This window comes from Sapajus apella, unplaced genomic scaffold (genome assembly GCF_009761245.1).
Source record: "Sapajus apella isolate SASKATOON/1434 unplaced genomic scaffold, GSC_monkey_1.0 scaffold115, whole genome shotgun sequence".
NCBI lineage: Eukaryota > Metazoa > Chordata > Mammalia > Primates > Cebidae > Sapajus > Sapajus apella.
The window spans coordinates 901719-919734 of NW_022437055.1; the positions used below are offsets into that span (position 1 = coordinate 901719).

General features: G+C 40.5%; 1 protein-coding gene across 5 annotated transcripts in view; it reads right to left on the reverse strand.

Annotated features, from left to right (window-relative positions):
• Window positions 1-12491: 12491 nt before the first annotated feature.
• ZNF280C (zinc finger protein 280C) overlaps window positions 12492-18016 on the reverse strand; it is a 64470-nt gene continuing 58945 nt past the window's right edge. For 4 of the 5 annotated variants that reach the window (XM_032260191.1, XM_032260188.1, XM_032260190.1 and 1 more), the window contains 3 exons: window positions 15006-15124; window positions 14826-14862; window positions 12492-14719 (listed from right to left, as the gene is read on the reverse strand). In XM_032260191.1, coding sequence (XP_032116082.1) covers window positions 14704-14719; window positions 14826-14862; window positions 15006-15124 — 172 coding nt within the window. In that variant the 3' untranslated portion in view covers window positions 12492-14703. The remainder of the gene's footprint in view (window positions 14720-14825; window positions 14863-15005; window positions 15125-18016) is intronic. The other variant, XM_032260187.1, reaches the window with a different exon arrangement.

The window sequence follows — 18016 nt, forward strand, 5'->3', positions numbered from 1 at the left end:
GTGAAAGTAACTAAAAGTGGCTAGTAAAGGCTTGTCTACGATAGCTCCAGGTGGATTTCTTTGCTTGAGAGATGGTGTGCTCCTTAGAGGGCTCTCTTGCTGGAATCCCGCTGTGAGGGGGTCTCGGAAAGACAGCGCCTGAACACTTTCTCTGTTAGGCATATGGAGCTCTGCTCCTAGAAAGCGAAGGGTAACACACACCAGATGTGCTTACCACCCAAAGAAAGAGCTTGCCTGGTCATGCCTGGCTCATCCTTGCAACTCTCTACTAAAAAATAGAAAAATTAACTGGGTGTCATGTCATGCACCTGTAGTCCCAGCTACTCGGGAGGCTGAGGCAGGAGAATTGCTTGAACCTGGGAGGCAGAGGTTGCAGTGAGCCGAGATCGCGCCACTGCACTCCAGCGGGGGGCCAGGCGAAAGAGAAAGACACTGCCGCCTCAAGAAAAAAAACAATTCTGAAAAAACAAAAAAGAAGGAAAAGATAGAAGAAATAAAGGGAGGGGAGGGGAGAAGAGAACCCCAAGCTGCAGAAATAGCAAATGTCAAGATCCAGAGGCAGGTGGTGCGACAGTGTGTTTGAGAGACAGAAAGGGGGCCAGTATGGAGATGGCTGGAATAGAGCAAGCAAAGGAGAGAGTGGTAAGAAATGAGGTGCAGAAATAGGTAAGGCCAGGTCTATGGGGACCCTATGGGCCACGACTGGGAGTTTTCTTTCCTTTTTCTATTTTACGTTATTATTGAGATGGAGTCTCACTCTGCTGCCCAGGCTGAAGTGCAGTGGCACAGTCTCAGCTCACTGCAACCTCCGCCTCCTGGGTTCAAGCAATTCTCACACCTAAGCCTCCTGAGTAGCTGGGATTATAGGCAAGCCACCACACCCAGCCAATTTTTGTATTTTCAGTAGAGACAAGGTTTCACCATGTTGGCCAGGCTGGACCCAAACTCCTGACCTCAAGTGATCTACCGGTCTCGGCCTCCCAAAGTGCTGGGGTTATAGGCATGAGCCACCACGGCCAGCCTCCTATTTTGTTTATTTTTGAGACAGAATCTCACTCTGTCGCCTAGACTGGAGTGCAGTGGCACAATCCTGGCTCACTGCAGCCTCGACCTCTCAGCCCAGGCAATTACCCACTTCCACCTCCTGGGTAGCTGGGCCTACAGGCGTGCACCACCATGCCCAGCTTATTTATCTTTCTTTTTTCTAGAGACGGGGTTTCGCTGTGTTGTTCACTCTGGTCTCAAACAGCTAGTAAGATCTCTTTTGCGGCCCCAGAAATGAATTATGGCAACAGCACGGTTGTACAATGGTGCTCAGGCCTCCCTCAGATTGAGGGAGAGGATATGGGAATGGGCTTGACCCACAGCATACCCAGTAGAAGGGAACCCAGGAGGCCAGAGAACCATTAGACTCTTGTTGCTGTGGGGGTGATGAGGAGTGGAGGGATTCAAACTAAGGAGAGTGCCTCCAGCATCCTCATTCAGCCTTACTGTGTCTCTGGATCTATTTATGTTGGTCCCTGCCTTTCTTCTATGGCTCCCGTTCACTATCTAGACCTGTACCCTTGGGACTTTACCTGTGCTACAGAGACAGGACCTGCAGAAATAATTACTAACATTTCAATGCCTATGATGCATCAGGCGTTGCGCTGAAACACTTTACATTCATTCACTAGCTCATTTAATGCTCCTTCAGCCCTATGGAGTGGGATAATGATTTCCATTTTTATTTTTTATTATTTATTTTTAGTGACAGGGTCTCACTGTGTTGCCCAAGCTAAACTGCAGTGATGTCATCACTGCCCACTGCAATCTCCAACTCCTAGGCTCAAGTTATCCTGTCTCAGCCTCCTGGCTGGCTGGGACCTCAGGTGTGTGCCACCACACTTGGCTAATTAAGAAAAAGTTTTGGCCGAGCACAGTGACTCACGCCTGTAATTCCAGCACTTTGGGAGGCTGAGGTGGGCAGGTCACCTGAGGTCAGGAGCTCGAGACCAGCCTGGCCAACATGGTAAAACCTCATTTCTACTAAAAATACAAAAATTAGCCAGGCATGGTGGCAGGTGCCTATAATCCCAGCTACTCGGGAGGCTTAGGCAGGAGAATCGCTGGAATCCGGGAGGCGGAGGTTACAGTGAGCCCAGATTGCGCTACTGCACTCCAGCTTGGGTGACAGAGCAAGACTCTGTCTCACAAAAAAAAAAAAAAAGAAAAAGTTTTTTATATAGAGATGCGGTCTTGCTATGTTGCCTAGACTGGTCTTGTACTCCTGGGCTCAAGTGATCCTCCTGCCTTTGCCTCCTAAAGTGTTGGGACTACAAGAGTGAGCCACCATGCCTGGTCAATTTCCACTGTATGAACAAGAACATGGATGCACTGAGACTCTGACTTGTCCAATGGGATCTGTCTCAAGTCAAGTCTAGGTTCTTCTTGTGATATTACACTGTCTTTCTAGTCAGTTCCAAGCTCTGGGACTCTTGTAGGGATGCCAGGTTTACCCCAGCCAGTTTCCCTGATCCATGGAAGCTTGGCCAGCAGGACATTCACTACCCAGGGTGATCTGGGTAACCAGGGAATCCAGCCTGGTAAAGTGGATCTTTTCAGGCCCTAAACTTAGGATAAGTGAAACGGTTCCAGTTATACCCAATGTCCCTGGGCTGTTCCCTTGAAACTAGCAAGCAAGAGCCTCTTAATTATAAGAAGCAACTGAAAACCAATCCTGAGTATAACCTGAGTGAGATTGAGAATACAATAGATTGCATGTCTGCCGTGCGCCTCCTGCTGGTAAGATTAGTGAAGACAAGAGGCAGGAAAGTGTTTACCAGTAATTTTTTTTCTGACCAGTACTGACCATTTCCTGGGATGGACACTCAAACAGAAGGAGCTAATCCTGGTCCCAGTCTGTGCATTTAGATACCTGGAACAAGAAGGGTTACTTTTGTAAGAGGTAATGGGCGGGGAGTGCCCTGACGCTACCTCTACCAAATCACTGGGGCTTAACTCTCCTGAGGGAAGTCTGTGAAACCTACTAGCCTGGCAGCAGGGAGGGAGGGAGGGAGAGGAGACAGTGAGAAACATCTCACCCGCCCAGAGAGACAGATTTTGAAGCTGGGTAGGCAAGTAGTCTTGGTAGTCTTTAAGAGAGACCACTGGCTGGGTGCGGTGGTTCACACTTATAATCCCAGCACTTTGGGAGGCCAAGGTGGGCAGATCATGAGGTCAGGAGTTCAAGACCAGCCTGGTCAACATGCTGAAACCCTGTCTCTACTAAAAATACAAAAATTATCTGGGTGTGGTGGCACACACCTGTAATCCTAACTACTCAGGAGGCTGAGGCAGGAGAATTGCTTGAACCTGGGAGGCAGAGATTGCGGTGAGCTGAGATCACACCACCACCACTACAGCCTGGGCAACAGAGCGAGACTCCATCTCAGAAAAAGAGAGAGAGAGAGAGAGAGAGAGAGAGAGAGAGACCCCTAAGCCATAATGCAGTTGAACTAGAATGAGAAATGGACTTCATAACCTGATTTGACTCTATAGGTGGTAATTAATCCCTTCCCCAGCAATAAAGTAGGTACTGTGACCCTCTGAATTCAATCTTAAAGTATCAGAGAAAGCTTCAGGTAGAAGCATAAATAAAAAACCTGGGCCAGGCACGGTGGTTTATGCCTGTAATCCAGCACTTTGGGAGGTCGAGGCAGGTGGATCACCTGAAGTCAGGAGTTCGAGACCAGCCTGGCCAACATGGTGAAACACTGTCTCTTCTAAAAATACAAAAATTAGTTGGCATCATGGCGCATACCTATAATCCCCACTACTTGGGAGGCTGAGGCAGGAGAATTGCTTGAACACGGGAGGCGGAGGTTGCAGTGAGCCGAGATTGCACCATTGCACTCCAGCCTAGGTGACAGAGTGAGACTCTGCTTCAAAAACAGAAAACAAAACACCAAAAAAAAAAAAAAACCCCACAAAAACACCTGGCCGACCTGACACCTACTCACCAATTCCAGGTAGAAACCCTGGTGCTTCAGATAAAGGAGAGATACCCCAGGTATTGTTGTTCTGCCTATTTAGGGAGATCACCAAATGAGAAGGATATTGGAGCACACCTGGTTTTCAGTCTCCATGCTTCCAACTGAAATAATGACAATTATTAATAGCAGCTAATACTTATCGAGTGCTATGCAATACTAAGTACAATGTTATGTGCTTACCGTCATGCTTAATCTTCACATCACAATGACCTCTGAGGTACAGAAGGATCAAAGCTTCTTGCCCAAGGCCACATGGCTGCCAAATGTTGGAGCAGACTGGAACTGCATGGTCTGAACCACAATGTTAATTTCCCTTATCTTTCTCTATTTCTCTCAAGCCTAAGAGGAGGATGTGCTCCTGGGCCTGAGGTTAATGGTCCCATCTCTGCTTCATTTAGGGTAACCTAGTAAATTAGATGGGTGTTGATGCTAGATGCCAGATGTTATTTTATCAAAACTCAAGAAAATCCTGTAAAAATGATTTTTTTTTTCCATTTTGCAGACGAGGAAACTGAGGTAACTTGTCATTTGGAAAATAAATGGTTATCAGGAAGTATCGACTTGTTCACATTAGAGAGTACCATTTTCCTGCCCTGGTTTTACTCAAATCAGAGCATTTCCTTTAATGGAAGGTCCATACTATTCAAAGCTGACTTCTGATCTGTCGACAAGTAAACAATCCTTGTCTGGAGATCAAGAACTTCATTCCCTTCATTCTTAGCTGAATTCATTCTTAGGTCAGGCTTAGGCACAGAACCTGGGGATAGGGGCTGAGCAGGTTCCTGAGGATCAAATCATCACCCAGGAGGGGAGGGCAATGCAGGGAGGTGGAAAGTCTAGGATCAGGTGGGCCAGCTCGAACAACTGGAACTTTTCTTTTTCTCTTTTTCGTTTTTCTGTGCGAGAGGGAATTTGTTTCAATTCAACAACTGGAACTTTATAAAGAGATATTTTAGAGGAGCTCCTTGCACCATTTGAAGGATGGGAAGAAATGACCTCTAAGATCCTTTTCAGTTCTCCATTCCTCTGAACATCAAAAATAGTGTGATTGTGCACTGGTTTCTATGGCCATATGCATGTTAAGCCAGCTATGAAGAGAATGAAGTTTTAGATCTCCAGATAAGGATTGTTTACTTGTCAACACATCAGAAGTCAGCTTTGAATAGTACAGACTTTTCATTAAAGAAAGGAGGGAGGAGAGATTAAAACCAGAGCAGGGAAAATGGTGCCCTATAGTGTGAAGTTGGTACTTCCTCATAACTATTTATTTTCAGAATGTTACCTCAGTTTCCCCATTGCATGATGGAATCGGAAATCACCTTTATGAGACTTCCTTGAATTTAGAAAAAGTATCATATGAAATGTAATTTATGGATGGACATTTGTGTATTATTCCTTATCCAATTTCCCTGACACAAAGGACACTTGGAAAGATTGAAAATGGAAGATCCTTCAGGTAGTTCCCATTCAGTTTTAAAAATAAACCTATGTTAAATGTGTTCTCCTTTTAATTTATTCAGAACTGAAGTAACTTGACCACAAAGCCACTTAGAAGTTACTAAGAGAATTAAATCAACTTTTTGAAATTACTTAAAATTGTGGCCTTTTAGGCATTTGACTCAATCAATAAGACAACTGGTTAAGTAGCCAAGTTTTCCAAGCTTGAGCTATCTACTAATTTATCAAGGATTCTTATGTTCTGAGGCTCTGAAGATTTGCTAGATAGAAATATCCCATTCTGCTCACATTTTATCAAGAAAAAAGAAACGTGTACAACTTAACACTTTCCTTCGATTCTGTGTTATGATCATCTATTTAGGTGGATGTACTGGAGAAGATAGACAAGGGGAAAAGTGGAGATAAGGGGAAAACAGAAAAGGACAATTTCAAGATTGAGTGACAGTATCTGTACCCTCTGAGAAAGCAAGTTATTTCTCAATCATTTTAAAAGTCCTACAAAAGTAAAGAACACTTTAACTACTGCTATTTAAAATTACATGTTTTTGGTCGGGAATGGTGGCTCATGCCTGTAATCCCAGCACTTTGGGAGGCTGAGGCAGGTGGATCACCTGAGGTCAGGAGTTCGAGACCAGCCTGACCAACAGGGTGAAACCCTATCTCAACTAAAAATGCAAAAATTACCTGGGTATGGTGGTGGGGTGTCTGTAATCCCAGCTACTTGGGAGACTGAGGCAGGATAATCACTTGAACCCCAGAGGCGGAGGTTGCAGTAAGCCGAGATCGTGCCACTGCGCTCCAGCCTGGGCAATGGAGTGAGACTCTGTCTCAAAAAAAAAAAAAAAACTTACATGTTTTCATATAATTAATTGTATTGAATAAGTAGCCAAGAGTTCATTGATTCAAGATTCATTTCTTTCTGTAAATGAATTCCTGGTAATAATGAATAAAGAAGTTCCTTTTAAAGAAGTTTCTTCAGCACAAAAGGAATGCTTCCCTCCAGAGCAGACAGGATTCTGTACTAGTTTTCAATAAGGCAGTGTCATTTTGTAGTTGTTAGACAGAAAAAGCCAGAGCTACACTCATTTCCGACATTAGAGAATTATGCCACATGTAACTGAAGCACTGTGATAAGATGTCACCCACCTGGACGTTTGTACTTCAAGACCTGGGAATTATAAGCCAAAGTTATGAATAACCACAGTGTGGATGGATTGTCACTAAAACTGTCAGAGAAGATTCCACTGATGTGTTGTTTCCAGGGTCTCAGCAGTAGCAGCAGTAGTGATAGTAACAACAGCAACGGAAATAATAGCAATGGCAGCTGAAGTAGGAGTAGCAGTAACATCAGCATTGTTTACTCATTGTCTCTTTGTCATGCCAGAGCCAAAAGTTATACATATATATAATATACAGATGGTCCTCGAGTTACAATGGTTTGACTTACACTTTTTTTTTGAGATGTAGTCTTGCTCCCTCACGCAGGCTGGAGTGCAGGGGCACCATGCTGGCTCACTGCAACCTCTGCCTCCTGGGATCAGGTGCTCCTCCCACCTCAGCCTCCAGAGTAGCTGGGACTACAGGCATGCGCCACCACGCCCAGCTAATTTTTGTATTTTTTAGTAGAGATGGGGTTTTGCCATGTTGGCCAGGCTGGTCTCAAACTCCTGGGCTCAGGTGATCTGCCTGCCTTCGCCTCCCTAAGTGCTGGGATTAAAGGTATGAACTACTGCGTCATGCCAACTTATGATTTTTTGACTCTACAATGGTGTGAAAGAGATACACACACATTCACTAGAAACTGTATTTCAAATTTTTTTTTTCTGGGTTAGCAATATGTGGTAGGAGATTCTCTCGTGATGCTGGCAGTGGCAGCAATCCACAGCTCCCAGGTAGCCATGAAATCACAAGGGTAAACAACCAAAAACAGAGTGTACTGTTGCCAGATGAGTTTGCCCAACTGTAGGCTAATGTTAAGTGTTCTGAACACGTTTGATGTAGGCCAGGCTAAGCTAGAATGTTAGGTAAATTAGGTGCATCAAATGCATTTTCAATTTATGGTATTTTCAATTTAGGATGGGTATATCAGAACGTAACCACATTGTAAGTTGAGGAGCATTTGTGTGTGTATACATATTCCTTACAACAACTTTGCAAGAAAATCACCATTACATGCCTTTCACTGATGGGAAAGCTGAGACTGAACAAGTTAAGGTAATTTACTGAAGGCTACACAGATTAGATACAAAACTAGGATTGAAACTTAGGACTGTCTTATTTCGAGGGTGCACTCTGCTCAGCAGCACCCCTCGCCACCATGTATCATAGTGGTGTGGCTAAACAGATATTTTTTAGGGTGGACGATTAGAAACAGTAGGAGACATGCATAGCAGTCTCTCCAAGTTTGCTGATGATACTAAACTTTTTCAGGTGGTCAAATACCACGCTGACAAGAATCAGACTGCAGAAGGGTTTCAGAATCAGAGCAGTGTATGAGTATGAGGTGAACCATGGTGTGTTCAAGTACAAGGCAGTATAATTTAGGGTAAATATCGTAATACTATTAAATACTATTAGCAATACCATTACTTTCAATGGCAAAAACTGTGATTACTTTTGCACTAACCTAATATTTATAAATGACAATTGTGACTAAAATGAACCCAGGAGCACTGATAGATATTCCCTAAAAATATTAGTCTGGTGAGCTTGAGAAACCAAAAAATATAAAGGTATGCCTATTTTAGTACTGCGTTTCAACAGTGACCCTCAAGAAAGCTACTTGGGGCCGGGCGCGGTGGCTCAAGCCTGTAATCCCAGCACTTTGGGAGGCCGAGGCGGGTGGATCACGAGGTCAAGAGATCGAGACCATCCTGGTCAACACGGTGAAACCCCGTCTCTACTAAAAGTAGAAAAAATTAGCTGGGCATGGTGGTGCGTGCCTGTAATCCCAGCTACTCAGGAGAATTGCCTGAACCCAGGAGTCGGAGGTTGCGGTGAGCCGAGATCGTGCCATTGCACTCCAGCCTGGGTAACAAGAGCGAAACTCCGTCTCAAAAAAAAAAAAAAAAAAAAAAAGAAAGCTACTTGGTTAGGAAAAGAGAGTTAACAAATTGATTGTGAAGGTGGTATGAGAAGGTTGGAATGAAAAATTGGGTGAAGATTTGAGGTATTTCTATCTGAATAAAATTAAGACAAATAAGATCAGGAAAGGTAGTCATAGACTAGCAATAACAGTAACAATGTTGGACTACTGGCAGACATATCCTGTCTGCCAATCACTGTTCTAAGTGGGAGATTATATATATATATATAATTAACTCAATTCATCCCCTCAACTCTGAGTAGGTGCTGTTACATGCAATTCACAAATGAGGAAAGTGACACACAGAGACTAGAGTCACAAACATCTAATCACTGGCAGAGCAGGAACTCCAACCCAGGCAGTCTGCTGCAGAGCCTGGGTTCTAACCACTCTACTGCACTGCCCCTTTAATGGTGCAGATGATTTACTGCGGAGTCAGGTATTGAATCTCGGACCTTGTAATCCTAGTGTTAAGAAAATCTCTTGAAGCTGTTTAACCAGGAACTAAGGCTTTCCAGAGTAAGAAATTTGTTAATGGATAATAGGGTGAAGATAGTAATAGTTCCAAGAAAAGTAGGTAGATTAATAAGCTAAGCATAATGTTATAGAGAGAAGCTAGACACGATTAAGTCTGAAGCTCCTTGAGTTTGAAATCATTTAAAGTAACTGTCTCATTTATGTATACCTACTTTACAAACACAATAATGACATTTTTCTTGATATAATTTCTAAAAATGTGAAAAATGATTTGAGAGTCTTGCTCTGTCACTCTGGAGTGCAGTGTATGGGTTTACTTCTGGACTCTCATTCTATTCCACTTCTGTTTCTATCTTATGGCAAAAACACACTGTTGTGATTACTTTAGCTTTGTATTTTTTTTTTTTTTTGAGACAGAGTCTGGCTCTGTCACCCAGGCTGGAGTGCAGTGGTGCAATCTCGGCTCACTGCAACCTCCACCTCCCGGGCTCAAGTGATTCTCCTGCCTCACGCTCCTGAGTAACTGGGATTACAAGCGTCCACCACCACACTCGGTGAACATTTTTTAGTAGAGACGGGGTTTTGTCACATTGGCCAGGCTGGTCTCAAACTCCTGGCCTCGTGATCCACCCACCTCAGCCACCCAAACTGCTGGGATTACAGGCATGAGCTGCCACACCCAGCATGAAAATGATAATTGCCAGCCTCCAGTTACATGTTGCTCGTTACAAGTGATTCACGAACACCTTCAACAGTGTCTGTTGTTCCCTTCTGTATGTTCATGAGTTCTCATTTTTAGCTCCCACTAAGTGAGAACATGTGGTATCTGGTTTTCTGTTCCTGCGTGGATATTCCATATAAATGGAATCATACAACATATGACCTTTTGTGACTGATTTCTTAACATAATGTTTAAGAGGTCCATACATGTTGTAGTATCAGTACTTTATTCCTTTCAGTGGCTGAAAAACATTCCATTGTATGGACATATCACATTTTTTTTTTGACAGTCTCACTTTGTCACTGAGGCTGGAGTGCAGTGGCACCATCTCAGGTCACTGCAACCTCTGCCTCCTGGGTTCAAATGATTGTTGTGCTTCAGCCTCCCCAGTAGCTGGGACTACAGGTGCACACCAGCACACCCAGCTAATTTTTGTATTTTTAGTAGTGACAGGGTTTTGCCACATTACCCAGAATGGTCTCTAACTATTGGCCTCAGGTGATCCACCCAGCTTGGCCTCCCAAAATGCTGAAATTACAGGCATGGCCACTGCACCAGGCGACACACCATAAATTTATCCCTTTATGTGTGTGTGACATTTAGGCAATTTCCATGTTGGCTATTGTGAATAGTGCTGCTATGAAAATGCATGTATAAGTATCCGAGTCTCTGCTTTGGATTCTGTCGAGTATGTATCTAGGAGTGGAATTGCGGGGTCATATGATAATTCTACACTTACCTTTCTAAGGAATTGCCAAACTGTTTTTCATAGTGGTTGAACCATTTTACAATGCCACCAGCAATACAGGAGGGTTCCAATTTCTGCTTCAGGGCTTTAGCTCCTCTGAGAGGAGGAGTCAACCCAGGCGGTTGACTGCCTCACCTTCTTCAGGTCTTTATTCAAATGCCATCTTCTCAAGGAGGCCCAAACTTGACCATCAAATTTAAAATGCCAACCTCCCAACCCCCAACCTGTATGTTGCTATCTTCCTTCCCTATTTTATTCTTCTCCATAGTCTTCATCACCATTAACACACTACACGATTTTGTTTGTTTTCTATTGTCTGTCTCCCACCACTGAAATATAAGTCCCGTGAAGGCAGATTTCAGTTTGTATTTCCAACAACTAGAACAGTGCCAGGCACATAGTAGGTAATATTTACTGAACAAATAAAAGGCTGAAAGGGGTGTTTTGCCAAAGTGTGACAGAAAGGGCAAGAATCCAAGTCTTTGCCATTTAGTGGTTTTTAAAAAATAATAATACTGATGGACTGAAATTGAGCCAATCATACCTTTTATTTATTTGAAAACAAAAAAGGATGTATGCATGAGATGGCTATTTCTGAAACAGGTGAAAGAACTGTAACAGTGTGAAGGTAAAGAGGGATCAGATTGTCAAGCTAAAACCCATTAACACTTATTAAAACTCAACTGCTTATAGTAAGTAAGCTTAGTACTGACTGCATGAATCGTTTTATTTAAACAAAGTTAAAAAAAGTGATGCTAGGGGACACATAACTTTCAGAATATTATACTTTAAGAAAAATAAGCTGATACATAGCATAAGAAATATAACCCTATGGAAGAACCCAAAGCTGTACCTCTACCTAAAATACTGCCATAGCAAGAATGTGGCTTTTCATATTTTTGAACTGTGAAAGAGACACAGAAAATATCTGTAAATAAAAAGAGGACCGATGCTAAAAATGCAAAGAAGCTGCTATTCCTGGGAAAAAGTTTAAAACTTTAAAGAAAAGTTGAGTGTCATTAATGCTGCTGAATTATACACTTGAAAATATTTAAATGGCAAATTTTATGCTATATTTTACCACAATAAAAAAGTTAAGAAAAAAAACAAACAGGTAGAAAAATAGTGTTTGATAAAACATCCTAGAGACAGGTATGGAAAGAAAGAACAGAGTATTACCAAGTCCACGACTACGACGTAAGCCACTTTTGGAGATTTTGGAAAAGCATTTACAGCAGAAATCTGTTTGAAAAATTAAAATTAATGGATTTAACTCCTGATTATGAATTGCAAGGAGTATATTACATAGCAGTGGCCACTGACACTTTCAGTGTTTCAAAGTATATTAAAGCAATTTTGATTTTTAAAAAGCTCCTCTTAAAAAAAAAAAAAACAGTCTTGCTCTGTGGCTTAGGCTGGAATACAGTGGCACGATCACAGCTCACTGCAGCCTCAAACTCCTGGGTTCAAGTTATCCTGCTCCCTCAGCCTGAGTAGCCAGGACTACAGGCATATGCCACTACACCCAACTAATTATATTTTTTTTGGTGGTCAAGACAGAGTGTTGCTGTGTTGCCCAGGCTGGTCTTAAACTCCTGGCTCCTTCCTCAGCCTTTCAAAGTATTGGGATTACTGACATAAGCCACTGTACCTGGTCCAGTTCTAATTTTAGAGTTAAAAAAAAATACCCATATTGAGTCAAACGACTTCAGAACCTGCCCACCTTCCTTCATGATTATTAAGATCACAGAGGGTATTTTGCTAGTTGCTCAAGGAATTAGTAAAGTATAAATAGTTTGCTTTTAACTGTGCTGGAAGAAAAAGTGCAAGATGTGCTCAGTAGATAAAGCTTTCGGTCTGTCAGTCAAGCAATCAGGCTCCCTGGAAATAGGAGTACAGTAATGCTCCTATAGTTGTATGATACAACCTACAGCTTTTATATGAAGTTATTAGAAAATAATTTCCAAGGCACTTTCACAATACAAATTTTATTAAAAAAATAACATCAAAACTGTTCAGCAAATCTATATTCAATGTAACCAAAATAAACAAACACCAAATTAAAAAATATATACATCTCTATATATATGGGCAAGAAACAAGTGCATTTTTTGGTCCCAATATTTTTTGAATATATTATCTTTATCCAGAGAAATTACATTAATGGCTAAGAAGATATTATGTATTAGATGTATGGAAACATAACTTTAAAACTTCTTTTAAGATCTGTAAGAAGAGTTTTGCCAAATCTTTATCTTTGAAATCACAATCCCTAAGTTAATGTTAATGATAGAGCATGTAATAATGTCTAGTGGTCTGAACAAGTACCAAATTAAGAAGCTACTAATAAGTAGCTACATGAAATTTATAGACAATTCTAAGAAATGACTTGGAGTTTGTAACAAGAACAAACACAAAGAGAAGAGATAAAAAGTAGACATAAAATGGACATCAGTAAATTTCATGAATCTGGGACAAGTAGGTGACAGAAAAGTAAAACAGTAAAATAAATCTGATTAAGAAAAATATAAAATCAAGCTACCAAAATAAAATAAAATTTAAAAAATGTTTAAAAATGTGAATATCAGTATTGCTGAAAATTCCTAGAATACTGGATAAAAATTTAAACGAAAACATGAAATAACTGACTTTGGGAACTGTAATTGTAGAAATTTTGTTTTTCTAAGAACAAGAAAGTAACCTGGGTTCTCAATACAATCAGAATTTTTATATTCATTGGACTGCATGCCTGCTAGAGGAAGATTAAAGAGCAGCGGCCAAAATGGTAAACCATCAACCTGGATTGGATGTTGAAGCACTTATCTAAGAACAAGAAAAAACCAAGCTACCAAAATAAAATGAAATTTAAAAAATGTTTTTTAAAAATGTGAACATCGCTATTGCTGAAAAATCCATTAATACTGGATAAAACTTTAAATGAAAACATGAATAACTGACTTTGGGAACTGTAATTGTAGAAATTTTGTTTTTCCAAGAATAAGAAAGTAGCCTAGGTTCCCAATACAATCAGAAATTTTATATTCCTTGGACTGCATGCCTGCTAGAGGAAGATTAAAGAGCAGCAGCCAAACTGGTTAAATGTCAACCTGGATGTTGAAGCACTAATCTAAGAATAAGATAAAACCAACCTACCAAAATAAAACAAAATAAAATTTTAAAAATGTTTAAAAATGCGAATTAGTATTGCTGAAAATTAATATAATTAATACTGGATAAAACTTTAAATGATAACATAAACAACTGTGACTTTGGGAACTGTAATTGTAGGAATTTTGTTTTACCAAGAACAAGAAAGTAACCTTGGTTCCCAATACAACCAGAATTTTTATATTCCTTGTACTGCATGCCTGTTAGAGGAACATTAGAGAACAGCAGCCAAACTGGTTAAACTTCAACCTGCATGTTGAAGCAGTGATCTCATAGACTTTTCTTGGTTAGAACTGACCCATAAGCTTAAGATCAAAAGCCAACGCCCTCAGTGGGAAGTTGTGCTCTATTTGGTGGGTCTTGAAGTCATCTCTGGCCAAATCAGCATCAGCCTTATGGGAGGTCAGTCAGGTAGGAAGGGACTCTCCCCAAGACCTGATTTCTTAAGGCCACAAACTAGAGGAGGTCTCATAGTCAAATAATTCACATTTCTTGGAAAACGACAACAGGTATCAGTTGTGTCCATCAAAAGGGGACACTGTCCAGGAGCCCCCTGGACATTTTTTTGAAACTTATGTGTTGCTTCTTCATTTGAAAATATGAAAAATAGAAAAGTAATGAACAAGGAATGAAGAAAAATTGGCTATCTGACCTAAACATGTAAGACTTAAATTAAGAAAGCAGAAAAAACAGACAGAAAAAGATGAACAGTTGTATTATCTGGAATGTAATATTCTGAAGGCAAGGCAAGTACAGCAGAGAAAAACAAAAGGTATTTTTTGCAGAGAACCAACTAGAGAAAAAAACATGTTAAGATCTGTTAACCTGACACAAAGATAAGGCGGAATAAGTCTAGTGCCATCTGAAAGCTGAAAAGATCTGAATAACGAGAGCTAGTGTTATGAACTTGGCTGTTTAACTGCTGTTGTATGAGAAAACACTTCAGAACTTTGAACTTAGGAAATTCCAACTTGTCTTGCGTCAGGTTGCACGAACTCCATAGAGCAGGAATCTATTTCAATGGGCAGCTTAAAAAAAAATTAATATTTTTCATTTCTATTAATGATACAATAAAAAATGTAACACTGCTAAAGTCCATCAAAGCAAAATGCACTGAAGGAAAATTAAACTTACTCAGAAGTAGGTTCAGAAGTTGAGGTACTTTTGGAAACTGAAATTAAAAGAGTTTTACATTTAAAATAGCATATATGACGAGTGAGATAATCAATTTAATACACGGGTCCATATGATGTCCGATAAAAAATACTGAAATAAGTATCAGAAACTCAAAGTAACACAATTACATATACGTACCATTCTCTATTATAACTTGGCAAGTATGAGTTTTACGTTGACTTAAGTGTTTAGCCATACGATCTAAGCCAGAAGAATCAGCTAGGAAATCACATTTAAGGCACACTAGAGTAATGCCACTATGAAAAAAAGGAGACAGTAAGAAAGATTATCATTTACAGAAATCCACATGAGCTCAATAATTATTTTTCCATGCATTTACTTGATTTATACTTTAGTCACCACAACAATCATTTTCCAATTTTGTTTATCATATAAACGTGATATATCTAAAATGGTTCTCTAGAAAATGGCATCGTTGGCTGGGTGTGGTAGCTCACGCCTGTAATCCCAGCACTTTGGGAGGCCAAGGTGGGTGGATCACCTGAGTTCAGGAGTTCGAGACCAATATGGTGAAACCCCATCTCTACTAAAAATACAAAAATTAGTCAGGCATCAATGGCATGTGCCTGTGGTCCAGCTACTCAGGAGGCTGAGACAGAAAAATGCTAGAACCCGGGAGGTGGAGGTTGCAGTGAGCCGAGACTGTGCCACTGCACTCCAGTCTGGGCGACAGAGTGAAACTTCATCTCAAAAAATAAATAAAATAAAAAGAAAAGAAAATGGCACATCCAAATCCAAATTATGCTAATATTTAGTGCTTTATAAATTGTCACTTCTCAACTTGTTGCTAAAAGCTAGGCATCAAGAGACTCAGCCCAGTCTTCCTTAACAACTTAAGTAATGTGTACAAGTTACTACTTGCAAAGGAAGGATGTAATATTCATTCACTCAAATATATAAATATATATTTGCTGAGAACCTTCTTCACCCACACTGTACTACTAGGTATTATGGATACAATAGTGAATAAAAAATGTACAGTCTGTGGACTCTGCACTCTAGTATCTTAGTCAAATGAGGATAAAATTAGAAAAGAAATGTGAAGCCTTTAAAATCATGTAATGTAATTATCAGTTTATTAACAAAGGAGACATATATGCTTGAAGTTCATCAAATATTTCACCTGTGTAGGAAACCAGTAGCATACCTCAGATTGGCTTCTCTAGTTTTAACAACCTGTTGTGTATTTACACCTAGCCAGAACTCCTGCACATCTAAAATTCTCTTCATAAAACTGGAATCATATGCTCTCCCCATGAAATTCAGGGGGAAAGTCTCTCTTATGATGCCATTTCCCTAATATTGAGGCTCAAATTTGTGGTTATATCTGACTCTCTTCTTACGTAAAACATTCAATATTTCAAACGTTTTATGTTATTAACAATTTATTGAGCACTTACTCTATGCCAGCCTGAGGGTTTTAGACATACTGTCTGATCTACATCTTATGGCAACCCAAAGAGATAGGTGCTATAATTACTTTTTTATAGAGGACAGGATTAGTTTCAGTAATCTACTGAGGCCAGGATCAGGTTGGAAATGGAGTCCTTTGATTCCGAAGCCCATGCTCTTAAACATGATGTGACAACAGCCCACCACCTTAGCCCAGGGCATTATTAAACAAATCTTAACCACTACAATAGCCTTAACCAGGCTGTGTGCCTCATGCAGCTACAACTCATCCTGTATACCCTTCCAAAGTGATCTTCTTTCAGCACCCTTGACTCTACTCAAAACATCAATGGCTTCCCCAATGTCTTCCAAATGAAAATTAAGCCCAAACTCCCTGGCCTTGTTTTCAAGGATTCCACAATCTTGAAATAGATCAAAACTATCTCCCCAAACTGATCTTTTTTTTTTTTTTTTTTTTTTTTGGAATGGAGTCCCGCTGTTGTCCAGGCTGGAGTGCAGTGGCACGATCTCGGCTCACTACAACCTCTGCCTTCCAGGTTCAAGATTCTCTTGCCTCTGCCTCCTCCCGAGTAGCTGGAATTACAGGCGCATGCCACCATGCCTGGCTGATTTTTTTTTTTTTTTTTTTTTTTTGTATTTTTAGTAGAGATGAGGTTTCGCCATGTTGGCTAGGCTGGTCTCGAACTCCTGACCTCAGGTGATCCACTCACCTTGGCCTCCCAAAGTGCTGGGATTACAGGTATTAGCCACTGCACCTGGCCAAATTTGATCTTAATACTACGTTATATGCACTTTGTGCTTCGTCCAAATTTTACTCCTATTCATTGTGATTCAGAAGAATGTGCATGGTTCCTGCTTTTTCCTTTCTGTACTTTTATTCATATTATTTCTTCCAACTAGAATGCCCTTGTGCCTCTTCTTGTAAGTAGAAACCTCTCTCCCTTTTGAAATCAGTATCTCTCACTGCACTTATTAAAAACCTCTTTGTATTATCGTAGTTATTTATGTTCACACCTTATATCCCTTCAATAAACTGTACATTCCTTGAAGGTTGGCACAAGCCTTCTTCTTCATCACTGTCATCTGTATAGGAATTGCTACATTGTGATATACACAATAGGTGCACTATAAATAGCTAAAGAACGAACATTTCGTTTTAACAAAATAGTAATTATGAAAAAATTGTTTATAGAAATATAAAATACTAAGTCCATACAGATTTTTTTATTTTTTGAGAATGAGTCTCACTCTGTCGCCCAGGCTAGGCTGTAGCCATCTTGGCTCACTGCAACCTCTGTCTTCTGGGTTCAAGTGATTCTCGTGCCTCAGCCTCCTGATTAGCTGGGATTACAGGTGTACACACCACACCTGGTGAAGTTTTGTATTTTTAGTAGAGACAGGATTTCACCATGTTGGCCAGACTAGTCCCAAACTCCTGGTCTCAAGTGATTTACCCGCCCTGACCTCTCAAAGTGCTGGGATTACAGGTGTGAGTCACTGTGCCTGACCCATACACAGAATTTGACCAATTTTCTATTTACATGTGAGATTCACTCGTTTAAAAAAAGCGCCTCAGATCTTTTAAATCACACAGTTAAAAATTTAAAAACCAAGCACACAATTGAGCTTGACAATAATGTGGTAAAAATCAAATCAAAGTCTCATATTTAGAACTAATAAGTATCTGTTCATTCTTATAAACATTTTTCAGTAAA